General features: G+C 46.8%; 2 protein-coding genes across 16 annotated transcripts in view; one reads left to right on the forward strand and one right to left on the reverse strand.

The window, feature by feature from the left end:
* Positions 1-22,248, reverse strand: part of LOC121593792 (homeotic protein female sterile) — a 203,721-nt gene that overhangs the window by 168,277 nt on the left and 13,196 nt on the right. The window lies entirely within an intron of this gene.
* LOC121593794 lies at positions 15,995-21,025 on the forward strand. The gene is made up of 4 exons (XM_041916486.1): positions 15,995-16,579; positions 16,746-17,189; positions 19,935-20,685; positions 20,754-21,025. The coding sequence occupies exons 1-4, from the start codon at positions 16,486-16,488 to the stop codon at positions 21,013-21,015; spliced, it is 1,551 nt and encodes a 516-aa protein (XP_041772420.1). The 5' UTR covers positions 15,995-16,485; the 3' UTR covers positions 21,016-21,025.

A 22,248-nucleotide genomic window follows, 5' to 3' on the forward strand; every position in this document is an offset into this window, starting at 1 on the left:
GTGGGAAGGAGAATAAAAAAGTTACCCCATACTGTTGCACGATTCGGTACCGTTGGCAGCGTTCGGCACTTACCTCAAGCTCACACATGGAAAGCACATGGGAGCTGGGGGAGCTGGGAGAATGGAAAATAATATCGAAACTTTTCCTACTCCCACCAAGCGTAAGCGCAGATTGAATGCGGCAAACCGTGCTGTTCGCGGGAGAACGAGCTTAGGCGCGGTCGAGATAGTCGCTCGAAACAGTGGGCAACTCGATCCGTGAGCCGGCAACCAACCCCGCGCCTTCAAGTGGGCAGATATATTGTGCCCCCGAGGATGCCGCACACACTGTGGGAGTATCGTGCTGGGGGGACGAAAGTGGAGTTTTGGGGTTGGCTGAAAAAACTGATTGACATATTGATGACGACCCGGTGACCTGTCGTCCCCCCGGAGAGGTGTTTCGCAAACACGTTGGACGCCTGTGCGGCACGGTGAAAGTTTAGCAATAAATTGCATACACTCCAGGCGCATAGCGGTGGAACGGTTCGTATGATTTTAAGCCTCGAGTTGTTCCCGGTTTTATTTTTTTACGTTGCAAATGCATGCTTGTGGGAGGTGGAAACACACACACACACACACTCGTTCCCACTAGCTTTAGCAGTAACTATCGATCTAAGCAGCTTTGGTGTGTGTATCTCGAAGTAATTAAATTTGTAATGTGATGAGTTAGTGATTTCCGCTTGGAAGGTACATGAAATCATGTGCGAGTTTTTCAATAGAAATGGTTGGCAAAAGGAAATATTTCAATGTATAAAGCACCAATAAGTGTTTAAAGAGCGATTCAAACAAAAGAAAAGTTGAACGAGTGAAAACAGAAGCGTTTGAGTGTTTGCTTGATGCTAAACCACACACTCAGCCTGTCGATTTCATCGCTCAAAGTCAACGCATTCCCTTCCAACAACACATGTAGTTTGTTTCCCACAGAATTATTAATTGAAAACACTGGCTTTACTTTGGGTCGGTCAAAGCGTAGGTCTCATCATGTCATAAATATTCAATGCAGACATTCCTCGTAAGCCCCTACCCAGGGGGGGGGGGGGGGAGGGAACGAGAGAAACCGAGCCAATATGTTAGTCCACTGCCTCGAGTTATACGAATCTTATGGATAGCGCGTTCGCTTCATTCGTTGCGCTCGTTCCAACAGATATTGAAAATCGAAATGATACTGAAGAAAATCCGACCCCACAACGGGATTGAAGACAAGAACGTCTCGGAAACGGAACGTTCGGCAGCCCATAAAGCGTTCGGGTCCGGGCTTTTCCCACGGTACACGGACCGAGGCTCCGAGGAATGGCTTTCCCGAGCTGCCCGAGAGAAATCGACTTGGTTATTGGAATGATCGTAGATTAAATAAAATAAACGAATATCAATATTTGAATCGTAAGTAGCTTCGTCTGTGTTTGTTCGTTCGCTTTTTTTTGCTCCTTCTTGCCACCAGGAGTTCAGGTCCCTGGATGCTCGGCTGCTGTTCTGATGAAGATGCTTTCAGCGGTCCATTCGAAGTGGACGATTGTATGACCCGATGGTAAAAGCATTTATTCAAATGGAGTCTGGAGGGTGTTCTTAGGTGGACGAATGATTGCAATTTTTGCTTCGCTAACGATGCAGAGCGATGCAAAGTTTAAAAAAGAATCCCACAGTTCCATAAAAGGATTAGTTTCAATCCAACGCATAGAGGCAGGCAAATTATCACCTTTTCCTTTGCAAGAATATCCATTTAGATGACAGCTGATATCATAGCACCTCCATGTGTGCAGATCTAATGTAACATACGGCACGCAGGATAACATCACTGTCGTCACGATTGCCATCAACTGTCACTAGCAGCACCGGTAGAATGGGAAAGCTTCGCGAGGAATTCAATTTACTGTCACGAAAACCTCCCTTCGCGAAGAAGAATGTTTCTCCCGTCGTGCTCGTTCCTCGGTAGGAAAAACTTCCCCAAAAGACAAGAACTCGGATACGATCTCCCACAGTCACACACACACGCACGCAGTTCGTGCGGCGGGTATGTGAGTATATCAGCGGCACGTTGAGCGCACCATCCACCAAGCAGAAGGAAGACCTTTGCATAGGAAGGACGCCATCCATTTTGATTATGGTAGTGTATGAGTTTTCCCGGAAGGATTTTCCACACTTAATCCGGATGGCCACGTACCGCTCGGGGAGGGCGGAATGCGAGCGACCAGTGCTCCACTGTCACTGGTGTGCCGCTTACTATGCATTCCGTATAACAGTATCACAATTTCCAGCACACGCATTCACACACACAATGGAGACGGTGGTGGTTCTTTTATGCTTTTATGCTGGCGACATTCTTTCCCCGTGGCTGGAGCACCACACGGAGGAGCAATACAAGTTATGATGATCCCGTAATGCAATGGGAAATAACTCGATTCAATGGTGTAGGTTAGTGGTGGTATGCTTTACGCTTTGCGGGACTCAATTTTAGCGAGCGTTTTGGGTTTGTTTTGTTACCGAAATGGGAATGCATCAACGTCCGAATGTGAGTGATTTGTTCTTTTGATGTAATTTAGGCATAACGAAATGGGTTGCAATGAAATGTGTCCAATGATGTTTCTTAGAAATATCATTTTCTGGCCCGTTTAAAATGATTTCCCAAAACGGGTTTCAAGCTTGTCTTTGGGGACAAACGTACTTACTTTTCCGCTTAGTCTCTACCAGCGGTGCGTAACAAATACCGCGAACACTCCTTTAGAGACCATCGTTATTCCTTCCTGACTGTCACTGCCCCTACCTGTTCCCTGTTCCCTTCCGGGCGTAGGTCAAATTATTTACCAACAGATTTTCGTAATTATAAATTCAATTATTCGCTGACTTTTACCGACTTTGGTCACCGCAGCTGTCCAACTCGTTACACTCCCAACGGTGTGTGTGTATCCGCTGGAGAATTCCAGCATCACCGCACGGGTCCGGCGGCACCTCGGCAGGAAGGATTTAATGTCGGACAAATTTAGAGAGTGCCAGAGAAAATTTAATTACAAGCCCACTTTCCATCCGTTCCGTTCGGGCGCACCTACGGTTCCCTCCCGGTATGACGCACCATGCCCGTTTTGGAGCGGTAGAAACCATTTAAACGGCGTTGACCTTTCTGGCCCCATTTTGCCGACTCCCACAACCTACCCAACCTTCCGCCACGAGGATGTAGACATACATCGCCTGCCCCACAGACGCGGGCAGCCGGTTATGTGGTTAGCCGGCACAAACGGACTCCATCCCGTCTTTCCCAACGCAAGGGGATGGGATGGGGGAAAAGCATTTGCAATGAATCTACATTTTCTCTCCCGCACGAGGTAGTTGAATTCCATTACCACACTGTCGTGACCCTCCGTCTGCCTCTCTCTCTCTCTTTCTCTGTTCGACGAATCCGAGCAACTCACCAGCGGCGGAACAGGTGGGAAATTTTACACCCACCAAACACCTGTCGACCAAGATTGCAGTGACCGATGGAGGGCGCAATGGTGGAGAGCCATTCTACCGCGGTAATGCGATAAACGTTGGGATTGAGTTAAAGTGAATTTGATAATCGGTCACCACCTTAAGGTGTGATCACCACAGTGACAGTGGAGAATAAAAAAAACACACTATCAAGCAATACTAACGGATCTCGTTGAATGTCGCAAACGATGAGCTGGATTTTCTTATGCAATTAAGCTAAAATGTGTGCTTTCTATTGCCCCTACACCTTCATCGATTGCAGCAATGCGGCAGTTCGCTGCATTGCCGAGAAGCGTCACATTAATCATCGCTAAAGCGTTGCTCATCCGCTTATTATTACGAGAGCTAATCCCTAAAGCTGTAGCTATCAAACGCGGCAGACGCTTTCCACCTGTCCCACGGCAAACGGGTGCTGACTTGCCGCCGTCTAGCTAATATAATCCTCGCTAATCATCAATGACGGGTGACGAGCGTACACGACCGTCAACGTCAACGGTGGGGGTACGAATTTCCGTCATAATCCGGGTGCAGCAGCGGAGTGTCGCTTTGAATGGAGCACGATGTTGCGGTTTTGTGCACTATCGTCTGGCAAAAGCAGCGGCGGAGCGCTGCGGTGTACCGCAACAGGTTCATCCGGCCACAGGGCAGAGCTGCCAATATCTTGTTGCACACGGACCACGCACCATTACAGCCCCGCTCGACTTTAAGCACCGAGCAACAACGCAGTTTGCCGCGAATCTCGAACCGCCAAACTACTGCCAAAATGCACGGTGAATGTAGCAACATACTGGCCCAAGCTGGCAAGCTGCCAAATGTAATGTGCTTTGCGCGTAGCCTACCATTCAGGCGCTTGAAGACATCGAAGGCTATGTGTGCGTTGAGTTCTTTTGTTTCTTTTTTACCACAGACACACACATACACACTCAATGTTCATTCAGTAGTACACTCTGTATTCGTTTGGGATGCGAAACGTTTTGCAAAAGAACCTCTTTGCGAGAAAGAGCAAGAGGACGCCGACCTTCGGAGTTGGTTGCAGCGCGCAAAATCTAGGCTACGCGAGTTGGACCACGTTCGAAACAATGCTGGATTTATGGCTTCCAATTACATTTATTATTACGAGTGTTTCCATGCGCCGCGTACACACGAGAAGCCAGGGCGGGGCGGTTTTCGATCGTACGATGGGAGACTTTGTTTGCGTACGAATGTTTGCCTATCCGAGGCCGTGACTGGTGAATGTGCCAAAATAGTGTGTGTGAAACGAATGAACGCACTGTGCTGGGGTGTTTTGTGAGAACCCCGAGGGAAAGTAAGAATAGAAATGATGGTGTGGAAAGCAGCATGTTTTTGGAGAAGGTTTTGTGTGCTTTTAATGGACCAAAAGCTGGCACAGGAGGTTAATTATTTGTCTTTTTTTTTTTCAAATAAAAAAATGTATATGAATATAAAAGTGAAATGGTAAGATATTACATTATTTTGTCAATTTGGAAATAATGTTCTAAAAAGTAAAAAACCATCAACTTAATAGCAAAATAAGTGACGTATACGACGTTCCCACTGTTTGCCTGTTGACGGTGCTGGGCGTATTGCCTACCTTGCAGGCGCTTTAGGAAAAAAACGGACGCCGTTTCTTTCACCGTTACGCAACCTCAAGCGAGCATCGTTACTGGCGCGTGTTGCGTTACCGTTGCAATGAATTGAATCGAATAAAATACGCACAGCCAAAGGGGTTGTACGAAACCCGAGGGTGCGAAAATCGAAGAACAACAAAACCCTTCAGCCCCGTGCAACTTTCGGGCTGGAAATGGAGTCAAGATAAACAACTCCCGAAACGTGATAGCGCAAGCATTCGTGACCTGGGAACGAACGCACACTTACAACGATAGGCCAGCACACCGAAAAAGGAAAGCTCCGGCTTGTATTACACCCGTGTGTGTCGGGTGGATTGAGCCCATTGAGCCCAGCGTTTGATTGGCTTGTTTCGATTTTTCGCCCCAGTCCGCTGCAATTTATTCTGCGTCTTCACGCGGCAAATTCGTTTTAGAAACGAAAAACAAAAATCCCCACCGGTTGTCTTTTTACAGTGTCTTTTCCTGCTCGTTGCCGCTGGTACGATTAGTACAATTGGGAATTCCAGCTGACAAGAAATTGACAGCCGGAAGCGACAATTTTTGCACCCCACCGTAACGGCGGGCCGTAGCGTAGTCGTGTGTCTGTCAACCAAAACAACGTCATAGCCACAGGCTCAAGTTCTTCCATCGAGAGACGAAGATCCTACGAGACTGCGGGCATCTGTTTCAGCATATTGGTCGATGGCGGTATTTGTCTGTTTGTACGCAGTAGACACGGGTATGCCGGTTGACATCGGAGATGCTTACGGTTAGGGGACGTCGATGGATGATAAGAATAGAAACGATATGCCCTTTGGCATCGTGGGGGGGACTTTGATCAAGGGAAGATACTTCAGTGCAATGTTATTTTATTTGCAGGGTAATGGTGTCTCAATTTTTTATCTGTGAAGTAAATTCAAGAATGGATATGTCCTTAGAAGTACAGCAAGAGCAGAAAGAAAAGCGAAGGCCATTAAATGGTTCTTTCTACACATTGACTTTCATTTCGAATTATGTTAAATTTTGAGGCTTTAACACATAAAGAGTCTAAATAAAATATGGTATTTCTTTTGACAGTTTCTTCAAGATGACAGTTTGTGGCTCTAACACCGTTTCAATATTGCAATACAGTATTTTGCCGTTAAAATTTGCTGTGTTAAAATGTCTAAATACTCCATAAATGTATGAAATTACAGTCAATATTAGCATGTTTTGTTTTCATTGCTGTAGGTGCCATAGAGAGCCTTTATGCTTAGCCAAGGTCACTTAAAATTCTAAGCAACTTCTTCTGCGCTCAACATAGCCAAACAAAGTCTGTAGAGATCAAAATTTATCATTTCCACACAGCACAACCTGCAACAAAGTCCACCCCAAAAAAATGACATTGCAAACGCTCCCCAACACGCACGGCAGCGCTGGCTGGCGTTTATCTTTCCTGGGGAATTATCTCCTTCGGGAGAGGCGTTTGATTTTTTGCTTCCGCAATATGTCAGCACCGAGCATATGTACGGCACAGGGAAAGGATTGTCTGTCCCTTCGCTTTCCACACACACACATATATATACGCTTGCGATCCTTTTTCCCTCTGCCGGTGTCATGTTTATCTCCATCAACAAAACTCCCTATCCGTGCGGAGTGCCAACGATTAACTGGGGCGAAAAAAAACTCCCTGCGTACGTACCCCCACTGCTGGAATGCTGCTGAAAAGTAACGCCTCGGTCTACCACCAGCTCAACCCAACCCGGTTGAGACCAGCCGGCTTCCCGGTTGAGTAAATGAGCAAACGAGACGTTGGTGGTGCACACCAACGAACGAACAGAGCAACAAAGAAAAAAAGCCAACTCCACAGGGAACAGCCGAGTCGGGTGTGGGATCTGTTTGCTTAGAATCTCAGGGCATCAGGGTTTTGACGGTAGAATGAGCATGAAAGGAAATGAAGAGTGAACAAACAAACCAACGAAAAAAAAAACCCTGAATCCTCACATGCCGAAGGAAAAAGGGTTACACCGTGGTGAGCCTTTTTTGCGCCAATGCCAGCAGTACGCCCTGCTTACAGCAGCAGTACAAGGAGTACAGCACAGGGAGGAAAATAGAAAAGACGGAAGCTCCCCCACCGATGCTCAATCATGGCAAACAAAGAAAACTGGGCCGAGTTCCGAGTTAAAGACCGTCCCGTGATTTGCCTGATGTGTGTGTGTGTGTGTGTGTGTGGTTGTGTGCGTGGAACTTCCAAGCACAGGACGAAGTTCACGATCCATTAGAAGGTTAAGTAGTTATTTTGTGCAATGTACGATGCCGACAAGCAGCGCCATTAAACTATGTTGTGCCGAACCGAGAGCGCTTTACCCCGTTGGCACTCTTTCACCATTAGCGACGCAACCACGGCAGCCACGGTCGGTTGGTAATGGGATAAAAATGTTCCCGTACCATCCATCACCGTATCGCAACCGTACGACCAGCAAAAAGAAAGAAAGAAAGAAAGGGGCAAAACCTCAGAACCGTTCAAGCCTGTGCCTGAGCCTGGTGCTGTGCTTCAGCGTGTTCGTATAGCGCCCCGGGAGTCAAACTCCCGAATGTCGCGGATATGGCCAGGAAGGTTTCGAACGATTTTTCCGGCTATTTTCTTGCTTTCAACCCTACGATGATGTGACAAGCGACGGTGACAACGATATACAGACAAGAAAAAAAAGGCGAAGTGTCTCGTATGCTTTTCTGGGGTTGTTTTATTTCCCAAGTTCATTCGTGAAGAGGAAACGCAGTGTGAGAGCACGTGTATGTGTAAGTGCTGAACAATGGTGATGCTTGGCATCATCTTTCTCTTTCTTTTTTTGCTGACGGTTCATCATATTTCAATCTGCTGGTTAGCACATCGGCACTCGAGTAGGAAGCTTTGATTGGGTTGGGAAACACAACATGCCGAGACGAGTGGGATCGCAATCCGATGCGGAACTCCCCCGAAAACTCAGTGTCAGAGAATCTTGATCAACAGGAGAGAGAAAGAGAGAGAAGAACGTCACCCCGTAAAGTTTGTCAGGAAGGAAGGAAGGAAGGAAAGAAGAATGAAAAAAAGGGTAAAATGAAGTCACAGAGGAAAGAAGGATGCCCTGACGGACGGAATGGAAACAACAACAAAAAAAACATGCCCCGGGGTTTGAATGGTTTAGCTTTGTGCAAAGTTTCTGCACAGTTCACTCCTACTTGGTGGGCGCTTCGGAGGGATAAATCTAACCAGGCTGGGAGTAGGCAAAGCCCAACCATTCCATCCACTGGCTCGAAATCCTTGCGAAATCGGCACCGAAGCCTTCGGGACGACGTTATTTACGTTGAAAGAAATTCAATCTGTTTTGATATCGCTCAATTTTATGACTTAGGACCGAGAGCGCATCGTACACGGATGGTGCTCGAGCGTTCGGGCGGAGATTGAAGTACGAGGCAGACGCAGCTTCATTGTGCTGCTTGCTGCTTCATAAATTCAATCACCAGAAACGAAGTAATAAGCAAGTGCTTCGAAGCATGTTGGATGCTGGGTGGGTAATCGAGGGGTTTGTTTCATTGAGAGCCGGCTTAAACAATCCGATTCAATCCGATGGTTTCCTTGTGTGCAGGAGTGTGTGTGTGTGTGTGTTCGAGAGCATTTTCAATGTCCTTATAGTTTTATACGAAGAGTGACCTCTGTTTCACAACCTGGTAGCTGATAAACGGAACTATGCTGGCAGCCGATGATTGGATTGGAACCGTCCGCTAATGGCGTTCCGGCGTTTCGGTAACGTCCTGGAAGGAGCTTTAGGGAGCTTATATACCGACAGTGACGCATGCTGCTTGGCGCTACAATGACGTGTGATAGTTGACGTTGTAAGTAGGTGGAAGAAAAAAAAGGACAAGTTTTAATCTTAACACAATATCTTTCACTAGAACTGTGTGTATTTATATCCTTATCCAAAACACCGACACTCATTGAGTACGCCACTTATCTCACATCGGAAGTGGATGCCCTAGCAGTAATTCGTACATAATTTGACAAAATGAACCTTTCGTCCAGTAGGGCGAGAAAAAAAACATCAACCCAAGACCAGTGCTTGATAATGGAAAAGTGTTAATTAATTCAACGGATCATCCAGGGACGCTTTCTGGTGGCGAGCTTTTGGGAGCTTCATACTACGTCAGCTCGGTACGTGGGTTAGTCCTTGCAGGAGAAGCAGTTAAGATAAGAACTTTTGACTTCAGCCCGTCAGCTTGGTCGTCGGACGACCGAAGTCTGACAACTTACTGATGAGTGAGATAAAAAGTTTTGCTTCCTGTGGGGTCCTGTGATGTGTTCTAATGGCCTTGGACAAGATAGAAAGAAATGTTGTTTGGGTAGAGTTTTAGAAGTTTGCAGTTAGTTATGTAGTATAGAGGAGGCTCACAAGAGGCTTGAGCATAAACAAGTTTTTGAGCCAAAAATGAGGCCTGATACAAGATATCAGAAATTGGACTCATAATATCATAAAGAGTGAAGATAACAGCGACTGCTCTTGCGTCTGCTTTACGGTCAGGTGGTGTAGTGTCCGAAAACGCTCAAGTTAAAGCAAAGGGGTCAAGACCTCGTGGACTGAGTCTGCATATTCGATCTGATAGACTGATACTCATGTAACTCATTTAATGGTATAATTGCTTCTCCACACATCTATTCTTTACTTTGATATGAGTGGAGAAATTAGTTGCAGATAACTTAGCCAATTAGTTGCAGATAACAAGCAGAGCCTTGATGGTGTTCTCTAGGATATGTAAAGGCCGGGTTACATTGACCGTACTCCGTAGTGTAATTTTGATTTTCACTAGCGCATCTGGCGGAAGCTGGTGAAAGCTTTTTTTTGGTCGTCGAGGGAATGGTCATGTCGAATCTCAAATTTAAGTTATTTTTTCATCGTTTTTTGATGCGAAAATGGCTGAAATACTTGCACAACATATTAATCTATCAATTGCATAGCTTTTCCAGACCAGTTTAAGTACAACACATGGAAAAATAACATATTTTCTGAAGCGGCTACAAATTGTTTGGCAAAATGCTTCCGACAGCCGCCGCCAGATGCGCTAGTGAAAATCGAAATTACACTACGGAGTACGATCAATGTAGCCCGACCTTAAAATAGTATCTGTTGTACTTAAGTAAGTCGATCAGTCTTAACTATTCCTTTGATTTTCTTGGACCAGCTTTGGTTAAGGTTTATAAAGGCATTAAAACACATAACTCCAACCTTTTCTAATTTCATGGTTAATCCTAATTAGAGTAGAAAAGATGACTTCTAACGGATTTAATTTAACATGAGATACTTACAACGTTGTTGCCTTACTGTGAAGAGATCGTGGCTCAAGATCTAGCATAACCTTTGAAACATGTCCCTTGGGAAAACGACACTTGCGTAGTTATGTTTTGCCTTGGAAAGGGCAGTGCACTAGTGCTGAATTAATGCTGATCGATCCTTAATAATTTGCTTCACACAAGACAGCTCTTCTCCATTCCAATGTAGATGAAGACAGATGCCATCACACCATCAATAGAGCGTGCAAAGTAGCGAAATTACTATTCATTGAACAAATCAACCTTATTCAAAGTTTCTCCCAGGTAAAACCAACCAATTCATCACTCAATAAGAGAGTGGGCCTCGTTCGGGAAGAGAATCATCCTCCCTGCATCGGTAACGAACTTGTTGATTAATCTTGCATGTAGCACATCTCAATCTCAAGAACACTGTCATCAATCAGACACACAGCACACAGCAGCACGGTGCAGCCCGAACTCCTTAACAAACCTATTCAAAGTGCAGTAATTTACTTGCTTGCTATGCTGCTACTCGCCGTCACGCTTGACGCAACGTAACGCCATGCCCGAACGATTCACTCGCTGGCCACCGTTTTGTGATGGAAAATATGGGAATCCATTTGCTCCTACTCCTGATCCACAAAGATACATTCCGCTCGATGCTGAACGGAACCGTGTACACCAGTTACATGGTGTACCACGGGCAGCACGATATTGCCAGCCAGCAGGAAGATGTTCTAATATTCCCTTACCGTTCCCCGCAAAAGGCAATCCCCACGCGACAGCACGAAATGCAACGAACCAACTTTCGAGTGCACCATTGAAGCGTAGAGGACAGCGGCACATCCTTTGAATGTTGCAAGCTGAAAAGAAAACCATTTCCCGAACCGCGCACCATACAGAGAGCGATCATGTCTTTGTACAGCCAGCGCGAGTTCAACCGGATCGCGGTGCGGGGCTCGTGTCAGTGCGCCGGTGCGTCGAATCCGGGGTCGCGTCCGCCTGCCGGAAAGCAACGCGAAAGGAACGCCTGAAAAGCTGTCCGTAGCAAGCGGGATTAATAATTCAACAGCTTGATTTGAAATGTTTCCTAGAATTGATACAGACAGGGCTAGGAGGAGTAAAAACAGGAGACCGGGGGTTGTTGTGGTTTACACTGTTGTGGTGTATCTCTGCCGACCGCGCCGCGGACGGGCGTGCTGTGTTTGAGTTGGTGAAAAAGTCGAAAATTGCTGCCCTTTAAAGTGTCAGCGAGTTGACATCGAACGAGTTGAGAGTTGAGTGCTTAACGAGACCCGGGAAATTCGCGAGGGACAATCGGTTTTGTGTGGGAAAATACAAAGTTGTCTGTAGGTGACAGGCTTTTCCAGGCCAGTGGGAACTTACACTGATCGATTTCGGGGAGTATGTTTGAATATTAATTTATGCTAAATTGTTGCTTAAAGTCACCAAAGGAAGAGCATTCACTTGACTTGACAGTGCAGCCACTTCCGGTGAAGAAGCCGTGATAAATAGTCCATCATTTGTACCTTCGAGCATTCAGCGGGGAAGAGTAATATGCCACTATTTGTTATTGTCGTTGTCATACATTAGCCTTGCCTTTTGCTTTGTGTGTTCCTTCTTCGACCGGTCGCTCTGCTTCATAATTCATGATCATATTCGTGACACATCTGTACTCCGAAATAAGCTTCCGGGCGGGAAGAAAAGGACCTTCCCCGAAAAGAGCTTGAACAGATAACACACTCAAAAAAAAATAACAATCAAAAACAAAGCCGGATAAGTGCAAGTTACATCCTTCCTTTGCAAATAAAACACAAAAACACACGAAACATGTTGAATCAAAGTTAATGTATTCCAATGTGACGTAGCACGCAGGGTTCAATGGTTCGGGAGTTTGTATTTCCTTCCCCAGGCGTCACACCATTCCGCGCGTGCGAATGGATGACGGGGTTGAACTGATTTATGCAAACGCGCGTGCGAGACACGAACTCAATCAACAAGGGGCCAAACTGTCTGTTATCAAGCCGGGTGTCAAGGATGTTTTGTGTTTTATGCTTTTACCTTTATTTTGTTTTGCTCTCTCTCTCTCTCTCCTGCATGACTAGTGCGTAGACTCGCTCGAAGATCAAAACCCATCGCGCGCGCGAGTGTGTGTGTGCGCGAGCGCAAACTGGAATCAGTCGCTGTGCCACGCCAAATGCTGGTTCTGCAACGTCGGCTTGTACCAGATTTCAATCAAAAGCTTTCGGGCTGTTGTTTGCTCATATATTATTCATATCGAAGTTTGTGCGGGTAAATCGTGTACTGAGACCATCGGACCGACGGTAAGGATGATGTTGTGGATCGATTATAATTCCACTGCTCTTTGTCGTGCCGGAACTTTGTTGCCCTGCGTTTTTGTCTGAAGCCGTTGTTCGAATCCTGTTGTAATGATAATGTGATAAGTTTTGGTAAAGAAATAAAGTTTCAATTGTTTCACGGTCTCACGTGGGCAGGGCATACAAGCGATTGTGTATCGATCGATACAGATTATCAGCCACTTGCTGTGTATTGGTTTTCCACAACCCTCCATTGGGAATTTGAGTTGCTGCAAGATACACGTACTTTTCTACACGGAAAACCATCTGGCCCGACCCCAAAATTGCTAGTGCCAATGGGTTAGTTGATCGATAGTGATTAACCGCGTACGCAAAGCATAGGGGGGGCAGCAAGCAGCATTAGCAGCAGTTCATTAAAAGTTCATCGTGTGTTTGCAAACGGGCCAATTTTCCCTCCGATGAATATCGTCTTAATGAAGGCAAATATTAATTATGAACCATATCCCTCTCTTGCTTCGCCAAAGGGAGAAAGTTAAACGTTGCCGGTACAGTGACGTGCCAACCACACAAATCCGCCAAGGATATTCAATACATCGCGTAACCACTGGGAGGTGGAGAGAGAGAGAGAGAGGCTACTCCAGTGCCAGATCGAGTGAGTTTTGTTTCGCGGTTAAGAAAGTTTTGCGCGTCCCCCGAGTGCGCTCCATAGTGTGTTAATTTAATCTGACGCAGCTACACCGTGAAGAACGTGTGGAACTAATCAAGGCGGTCGAGGCCGGGGCGGTGGCTATATGCTTGACCTTCATGCTTTGACCACGAAGCACCACCACCAACCACACACAAGCATCCAGAGGCAAAGGTGTGTGATGATGGGCAAACCTGTGATGGAGAAACTTACCATTGCCAAGCACTGGATAGGATCTGGCCAGTCCTTTCTCCTTTCCAATTCCTTTTCGAGAGCTTCTATCGGTCACATTCGATTTGATAAGAAACTAGTTGACGAATTCGCGGAGCACAAAAAAATAGAGCAAAACATTGGCAGTGTTTGAGATATGGGTGCACGTTTGGGTCGAACTATGGGCGTTTTGAGGCATATATGGCAATAAGATTTACCCAAAACGATACTAGAAACTTAACTTGTTGAGTATACAGGTCATTTTTACCGTTCGGCTACATGACCGCGCGGCTACATGAGGTGAAATATACAGCGAAATGAACTATTTGACAGGTGAAATATCTGACAGGTATAGCTAAAGGGTTGGGGGAGACACAACATCCGCTTTCGAAATTCTATTTAAAATAATATCTTCTCAAGCAGAACATTCCCTAATTGGAAGAAATTATTAACTGTTGACTGAAAATTAACGAAGTACTCTATATTGAAGCTATTTAATGGATTTAATTACGATTTTGTGCACGTTATTTGTTTACATTGCACATCAGCTGGTTGCTGTGATGCTTTATCCGTCAGATATTTCGCCTGTCAAATAGTTCATTTCGCTGTATATTTCACCTTATGTAGCCTCGCAGTTAGATTTTCAATTGTTGTCTTCTCTTGAAATACTTCAACTCCTGTTGGAGGTTCGGTAAAAAAAGTCTTTGTATGATATGATATGATATCTAAGTAGCAGAGCAAACGTTCTTATAGCAGAAGACTCCCTGTAGAGCAAATGTTAGGTCTCTTGGTATAGTTGTTATGTTATGGACCATCTAACGGTTATATCCAAAATAGGTCTTAATAATCTTAAAGTTGTCGAGTATTTTAAAGCAAACTATGATTTAAAGCAAAAACTATCATTTTAGGAATACACTAGCCAACCTTTTAAAGAGTTGTTTGAAGAATTCCTGTCTAACGACAGCAATTGCGCGAAAACAAATTACAAAGCAGAGTAAATTCTCATCATTCAGACCTTATAGAATCATCTCCAAGATGACAAAAAGTGGCATCACATCACAGGGACAGAGAAGTGCAACAAAATTTCACAACAAAATGTCTTCTAAGCCTGTATCACGGAGATCATCAATAAGGGCATAATAACACACAAGAATTGAAAATACCTTAAACTTTATTTAGAGTAAAGTTATTTCAGTTGTATTTTTATCAGCTCTCAACCATCACGGTATTGACACAAGAAATCTTTTGATATTAAATTATGATTTATCAATAAACGGGATGATCTTAGAAGAATTTACATTAACACTAATAATTTCAACCACCAAACACCAACATCTACTCCCACAGTTCCGAAACACTACCGAGGCGCTACCAATATCCCACGCTTCTTGGGGATGCTGCGCCATGGAAGCGATGGGAAAGATGAAAGTTGTCGCGCATATTAATGATAAATGTCACATGATCCGCGGCAAACCAACCACACCCCGCACGGTCGAGCACTCCGCTGTCGATAAATCCGCACCTTCCTCATGCCGCGAACCGGTCGATCTTCCGGCCGTCCGCAGAGCGCCGTGGTACGTGGAGCAATGTGGAGCAGGCAGCAGCAGCAGAAAGGGGATGCGATAAGCACGAAACCGGCACGCGAACGGAACAAAACATGATGCTAGTAGCAACGAGAATCAGGGATGGCGTTGAACGGGAATGATGAGGGTTGAAAACAAGAGCGAAGTGAAGAGTGAAAGTGTGTGTGTGTGTGTGTGTGTGTGAGTGTATGAGTAAAACTATCGCCAGCGTCATTTCGCGTGTCGCGACGGGTCAGATAGCGCGGTTACAGTGATGCGACAGTGAGTTGCAAGAGCGGAGAGAGAACATTTTTCCCAGTTTGATATTCTATCGAGTGAGAGAGGAAAAAGGTTGTCCATCCATGTGTGTGACGATGTCCATTTGTGGCGCTGCAGCACACTGTTATAATACAATTAGCGTCCAGGTAGGCAGGCACTCAAAAAAACATTGGACAGAAACTGGACACAAACAGACACCACATATGGACCGGCTCTCAATCAGCTGCGGCTGGGAGGACACACTCACTTGCTAATGTGCTAAATGGATGGTTCGGGGGTTTGTCCGACCGCCACGATCCGCCCCGGCTCCATTGGTTCGCGACGTATTGCTGTGTGATGCGGGTTTGTTCTACGCGTAACGCATCAACGAATCAGTGCCAATCGCTTTAAATGACATTAACCCGCCGAAGGGTAGGACACTGTGTGTGTGTGTGTTTGTGTGCAGTGACGCGGAGGGCGCGGATGGGATTGAGCAGCAAAAGTGGAAACAAAAAGCCTACTAGGGTGGGGTGAATACGAGATGAGCCAACGGAGCGAAAACGCGGGCGCGCGCCACCCGAGCACATGGTGCACCACACACACACACACACACAGTCCACAGTCCCTTTTGGCCGTTATGCACAGCAGCAGCGGCAGCAGCAGCATATACGCACGGTGCGGCGGCGAACGAGTCAAGCAGTCTGACGGCAGCCGTTGGACGGCTCGAACGTAACGAGGTGACTGTCGCGCAGAGTGAAACGAACCGAACTCTCACCCCCTGTGACGGAGTAGGCACTGCAGGTCGCGTTGGTTGTTGTTGCGGTTTCAGCGAGCAGTCAAGCCAAGTGACCAAACAAACAAAGCGTGAATCGACTAAAACAGCAAGTGCAGCGTGTTTTCACTATCCTCAGCAAAGGCAGCACAGACCCTGCGGAGAGTGGAGTACAAGGCGCCAAAATACAGTACAGTGCCACTGAGTTTGATACAGTGCGTCAACAAAGGGCTTCGTGAGGGGACACAAACACACAAAAAAGCGAAACACAAAATGTCCTTCACAGTGAGTAATGGCGCCACAAGGCTGCTGCTGATGGTGGTCGTGCTGCTGCCAACTGCATCCATACAAGCACAACAAGAGCCAGGTAAATAAGAGAAAGGTGACGACCCAACTGGACACTTTCACTGTGCTGGTAGTAGAGCGCGCTGTGTCTCTTTCGAATTGTGTTGTCAATCAAACTTTCATTCCCAAAAACCTCCACCACTCCGCTATATGCTTCTAACCCCCTCCCGTTTCCGTGCCTCTTGCAGGTGATCGTGCGTACAAGCCGGAAATGGACGATCTCTACATTACGGTGAACGCGCGCACCCGCACCCTCGAGCTGGCGTGGCGCAATTTCGACGATCTATCCAATTACATACTGCTGGCGGAACAGTACCCGGTGGAAGCGTTCGAGCCGCGCCAGTACTACTACACGACCGGTAGCTCGGGGACCACCACCGACGCTTCGGACGGCGGTGCGAGCAGTGGGACGACACCGATGATGATGATGATGGGTGATGATGGTGCGAGCATCGCCCTCAGCTCGCCGGAAATGACCACGACTGGCACGACCGAAAATAGCGTCTCCGACTCGACGACCGGTGAGATGGAGCTCGTCTGGGCGTACGACTTCCGGGACGAGTCGGGCTACCGGCAGAAGGAGGTGCTGTTTTCCCTACAGCCGGTCTACACCAACGGGTGGACCAAAACTGGTAAGACTTTGGTGCGGGAACGGAAACAGCTGGAGCAACATAAATTCTTCACCGGAGTGGAGGGCGTGTAGTGTGTGGATGTACCTAAAAGTGGTCTAGAAGTGTGTTGGTGTGACGCAGGAAGTGTGTTTTCGAAATCGTAAGAAGTTCTGCCCAATAGCGCGATGAAGCGGTGACTTCCGAAGTGAATTCCATTCCGAGAAGTGTTGTTTCTAGCAGCGATAAGCTGCGTTTACGCTAGGGGTTTGTCAACCGTTGACACGTGCCGTGGACAGAAGCGAGAAACGTTTATCGTAGCCATTATTGTAAACATTTTGCTGTTTGCCATCCTTCACTGTCGGGGGAGAACCAAAAGGGGTATGCTGTGGTGACCGATCTTTCTCCCCGTTTTGTTGGGCTTTGTTGTGGTTCCGTTTCGTACCGCAAATCAGTTCCAGACGGACGTTTAGAATTGTGTGTGTACGTACGGATTCTCAGAATACGCAACCAATGCGGAGTGGTAAAGTGTGACAAAAACCGGAAAGGTAAACTCTATTTGCTATTCGTGGTGCTTAATCGTGGTTTGGGACAACAAAAGCGTGCTAAAACACATACACTTCACTGTTCGGATCAGCTGAAACAGATCCAGTGCATCTAATCTGCTTCGTTTAGAGTTTCCATTAATCGATTTGGTGAACGAACCACTTGCAGGCGCTTACCAATGCAAACATAACACTTTCTCGGTATGTTCGATAATCAGCATTATCCTGATACGGGTCACATTGAACACGGTCTTTCACCGGTGGTCACCGGTACACACGACCTCCCCCCCCCCCCCCATCCCCCTCAGCAATGATTGCCCGCCCCATTTGCAACCGTTTGAAACGGGTTTTGCTAAGGTTGTCACGTACCAGGAACGGAAACGCTGGGCAACAGTTGGGCTCATCGAGCGCAATCAAAATGGAAGTACGAGATCGGTTAAAACGGTCATTAGACTGAGGACTGAGGACTGTGTGTTTCCACGTCGTCTGGAAAAGGGGTGGTATCGTACACGCCGGGTGTATCGCACACCGTTCACAACCGCACCAAAATTGGCACACTGTTGTTGTTGTTGGAGGAGCAGCAAGCAAATGATGATGATCTGATACGGTTACCGTTGCTTTGCTTTGTCGAATGGCGTAAGAACGGCCTTGCCGAGCCTTGAAAAAGAAAAAAGCGCTACGCTACCACAGGTTGGAAATGATATTCAGGTGGTTCACATGCAATTCCATTCCTTATCGCTTTGGGCGAAGAAGAAAAAAGAAATGGAAGGTGTATATAGCTACATCTAGACTCATTCCACGCACCCGTGTTTGGTCTGGGGGAATGGGCGTCTTTGTTGTCGGTGGAAGTTTACAACGTATACAAAGGCGAAGCTAGTGTCATCAGCAGTCTTGGAACACGTGCCCTTAATTTGGGTCTCATTACTGTAAATTGTACATTTAACGGTTGCCGTCTATAAACAATCGAATTTATTGCACATTTCCATTCGGAAGTTTCCTCCTGTTGCTTGTTGCAGTATTTTTCGCGATTGGAGATACATTTCCACTAGATACTAAAACGATGGTCAGATACGTTGAGAATTCCCATACAAGTGATGCATTGCTTCAACGAATCTCGTAATACTTCACGCTAGAGCGTCACCATTAGTGATGTACATACATAAGGCAGAATAAGATAGCTGAATCTTTTCTGAGAAGTTTATTAGCACATTGACCTACTTTTAATGTTTTGTCAAATTGCAGTTATTGAAACAATTTGAGAGATAAAAAAGTATTAAACGAATTATATTTCGATTATCGGTTGATCACTTCAACCCAGTGAATTAAATGAAGTGTGAGTTGATAGCTCTTTGTATACTTCAATATTTATGAGTAAACTATCAACATCTAGCAACACACTCACAATGAAACAAATCATTTAAAAGCTCAACAACGCTATTCAGAGTTCATTTTAGCGACATTTTCGATCTAATTCGATCTAGCGAGAGTTCATTATGAGAGTTCTTTACGGCGACTTGTTATCGACCTGAATCAAATCATTTGTGAGTTAAAAGCCATATTCAAACAGCACAAACAACTATTGTTTGACGAATGAATTAGCTCTTTTAAGGTGAATGTTAACTCCCTCGGAGTGAATTATTTCATTTGAGAGTTAAGTAATTGCTTGGAGAGTTCAAGTAGTTATGACACTTCATCACTCTAAGCGAGTGAGTTCCACATTGAACTCACCATTCTAACTCCTTCACTCGTATCTAACTTAAGCTACTGAATGGATATTCCCATCACCAGTCACAACACGGTTATGAAACCTTTAGCCTATGAATCATCTGCTGCGTACGTTCCGCAAACCGGTTCACTGTGCTCCCCAGAACGCTCCGCTAACACAATAATAACAGACTCCGAGCGACCAGTGTATGAAGCGACGACCGGTGTTACGCCTCGAGTGCGATTCAAGCGTCACAAACACGCACACACACACACACACGTTCATGCCTCATTTATTGCCAACTCCATCCATCTCGAGCTCGGTCGAGTCACGGGAGTGAAATGTTAATGAGACTGCAATTAGACTACATACACACCTCTCAGGCAATCGGCTTCCGCAAACTCCCCGCTCCGTAGTAGCGCTCAAAATCAAAATTCTCACAACCACTCCGTCCCCAGGCACTACCTTGCACATTCTAATATACATTCTCCCATTTTTTGCTCTCTTTCTCGCCAACAGGTATCAAATTTAATTACGATCTCCTGAACAGCGTCAACACCAACACCAGCTGCTACGGGTACTACGCGTACTTCGTGCGCCCGAACGGTACCGTCCTGTCGGCGCACTGCATGAAGCTCCATCCCCGCTGGATGACCGATCTGCGGGCCCATCTGAGCCCGTTCCGCATGCGGGAGCTGTTCATACCGGGTACGCACGATTCCGCCTCGTACAAGGATGGGTTCGATCCGCTGCACCAGGAAACGATCATCACCAAGTACTCGCTGACGCAGGACGAGGACGTGTACGGGCAGCTGCTGCACGGCATCCGGTACATCGATCTGCGCGTCGGGTACTACAAAAACAGTCGCACCCCGTTCTGGGCGAACCATGGCATATCGCGGCTCCATCCGCTGATCAACGTGCTCGAGCAGATCAAGCGTTACGCACAGGAAACGAACGAAATTATCGTGCTGGACGTGCAGGAGTTCCCGGTCGGGTTCGGCAAGGAGTACAACATCCACACGAAGCTGATCGAGTTTCTGCAGAGTACGCTGCGGGACGTGATGGCCAGCCCGAGCATTGGATGGTCTGGGACGTTGGGTGATGTGTGGGCCGGTGGCAAAACGGTGATCGTGGCGTACGATCTGGAGTTTGCCTTCCGCTCGTTCCCGGACGTGGTGTGGCGTTCGGTGCAGCAGCGCTGGGGCAACGTGCAGAAGGTGAACGATCTCAAGGACTACCTGTTCAAGGTGCACCATCCAAAGGGATTGTAAGTGAAGCGAATACTGGGCGAAGTTGAAGAGACATTAACGCATTACGATCACTTTTCTATTACAGCCGGGAGTACTCGTTCCGCCCGGTAGCCGATATGGCCGAGCTAACGCCCGATCCCTGGGGTGTGATCACCGACCGCTACGGGGGGCTGCGCAAGATGGCCGACTCGGTGAACCGGTTCGTCACCAAGTGGTACTTTGAAGATCTCGGCCCAACGGCCAACGTGGTCGCCGTCGACTTTGCGCGCGGTACGAGCATCGTCGAGGCGGCCATCTACTGGAATCTGAAGCGTGTGCCAAACGGTCCAATAAACCTACATCGCTGATCAGTAGTCACATCGTCGCATTCGCCGCAATTAGCTTACCTCACCGCCACCCGAAATTCCCGGCCGTGTCGTTCGTAGCTGGCCGGATAAACCGTCGCAATCATTGCTAATTAATCACTAATTGAGAAGCTTAAAATAGCAACACAGCAGATGCAGTGGTCGGGGATGCAGGAGATGTGGACATGTTAGCGTGAGAGGTTTTTTGGTGGTGGAGCATCCGTGCAGGTGGTTGGCGTGCTGCTGGAAACATAGTCAAACATTTTTGCCGTACCTCCCACAGCGGCTAACGATGTGGTGACAGCGGGTAGGACGTGGTGGTGCCACGACATGAAAAATCAAACCACACGGGACAACCACCGGTTGGGCGTATCGGTACACTTAGTCCCCGTTTTGGTAGACTGAGTACCGGTTTTTGGCGGGGAATCCAGGACAGGGGCCATTTTATTTCGGTTTTATGGACACAGGAACCATCCCACCGTGCCAACCTCGTAACTTTTATTGCACCCCAGGCAGACAAACTATTTGCGGCATCGGCTGGGAGCCGGGCGCTCGGATTAATGGATCCGAATTAATGAGCTTATCGAAACGATAATGTACAATGTTTGAAAGAGGGTGGAAGCAAGGAAACCTAACCTGGTGGTGCTAAATCCCTGGTGGAATTCATCATCAGCATCAGGGTCGTATACGAGCAAGTGTATTTTGTTTCAGTGGCGTCGTTCGGCTCTTTTTCGCTCACTTTCTCGCTTCGCCATCATCGACATTGATTATCCTTTCGCGTAAAGGTAAAGGGTTCCCCTTCGGTCCCGAAACGCCGGAAAGTCGATCCGTGAGACGTTTTACGGCTACCGGGCTTTTTAGTTCGAGCTCGTTAATATTTAACGATGAGCGCAGCAGCGTTGCAGCATTTCTTGGGCCTGTCCCAGCGTTCTTGCCCAGCTTTGTGGTTACGGCACCGGCGGTTAGCACTCCATTTACCGTCTTGGGATACTTTATACGGCGTTAGTTTCGGTGCTGTTTCTTTTTAAAGGCAAATCAATTTCATCTCTTTTGGACAAAGTAAACGGCCACTGGACTGTTTTCTGTTTTCTAGCCTTTTTTATAAGGCATAAAATGGTTAAATTAAGCAGCACCGGTTCGTTGAAGGGAACCGCCAGCCCGAGGCCCCCCATTCATCTCGTGGGGAAGGTTGCTAGGAAGGCAGCAAAAAGCTATAGGCGCTTTGCTGTCGACATT

This window comes from Anopheles merus, chromosome 2L (assembly GCF_017562075.2).
Source record: "Anopheles merus strain MAF chromosome 2L, AmerM5.1, whole genome shotgun sequence".
Lineage (NCBI taxonomy): Eukaryota > Metazoa > Arthropoda > Insecta > Diptera > Culicidae > Anopheles > Anopheles merus.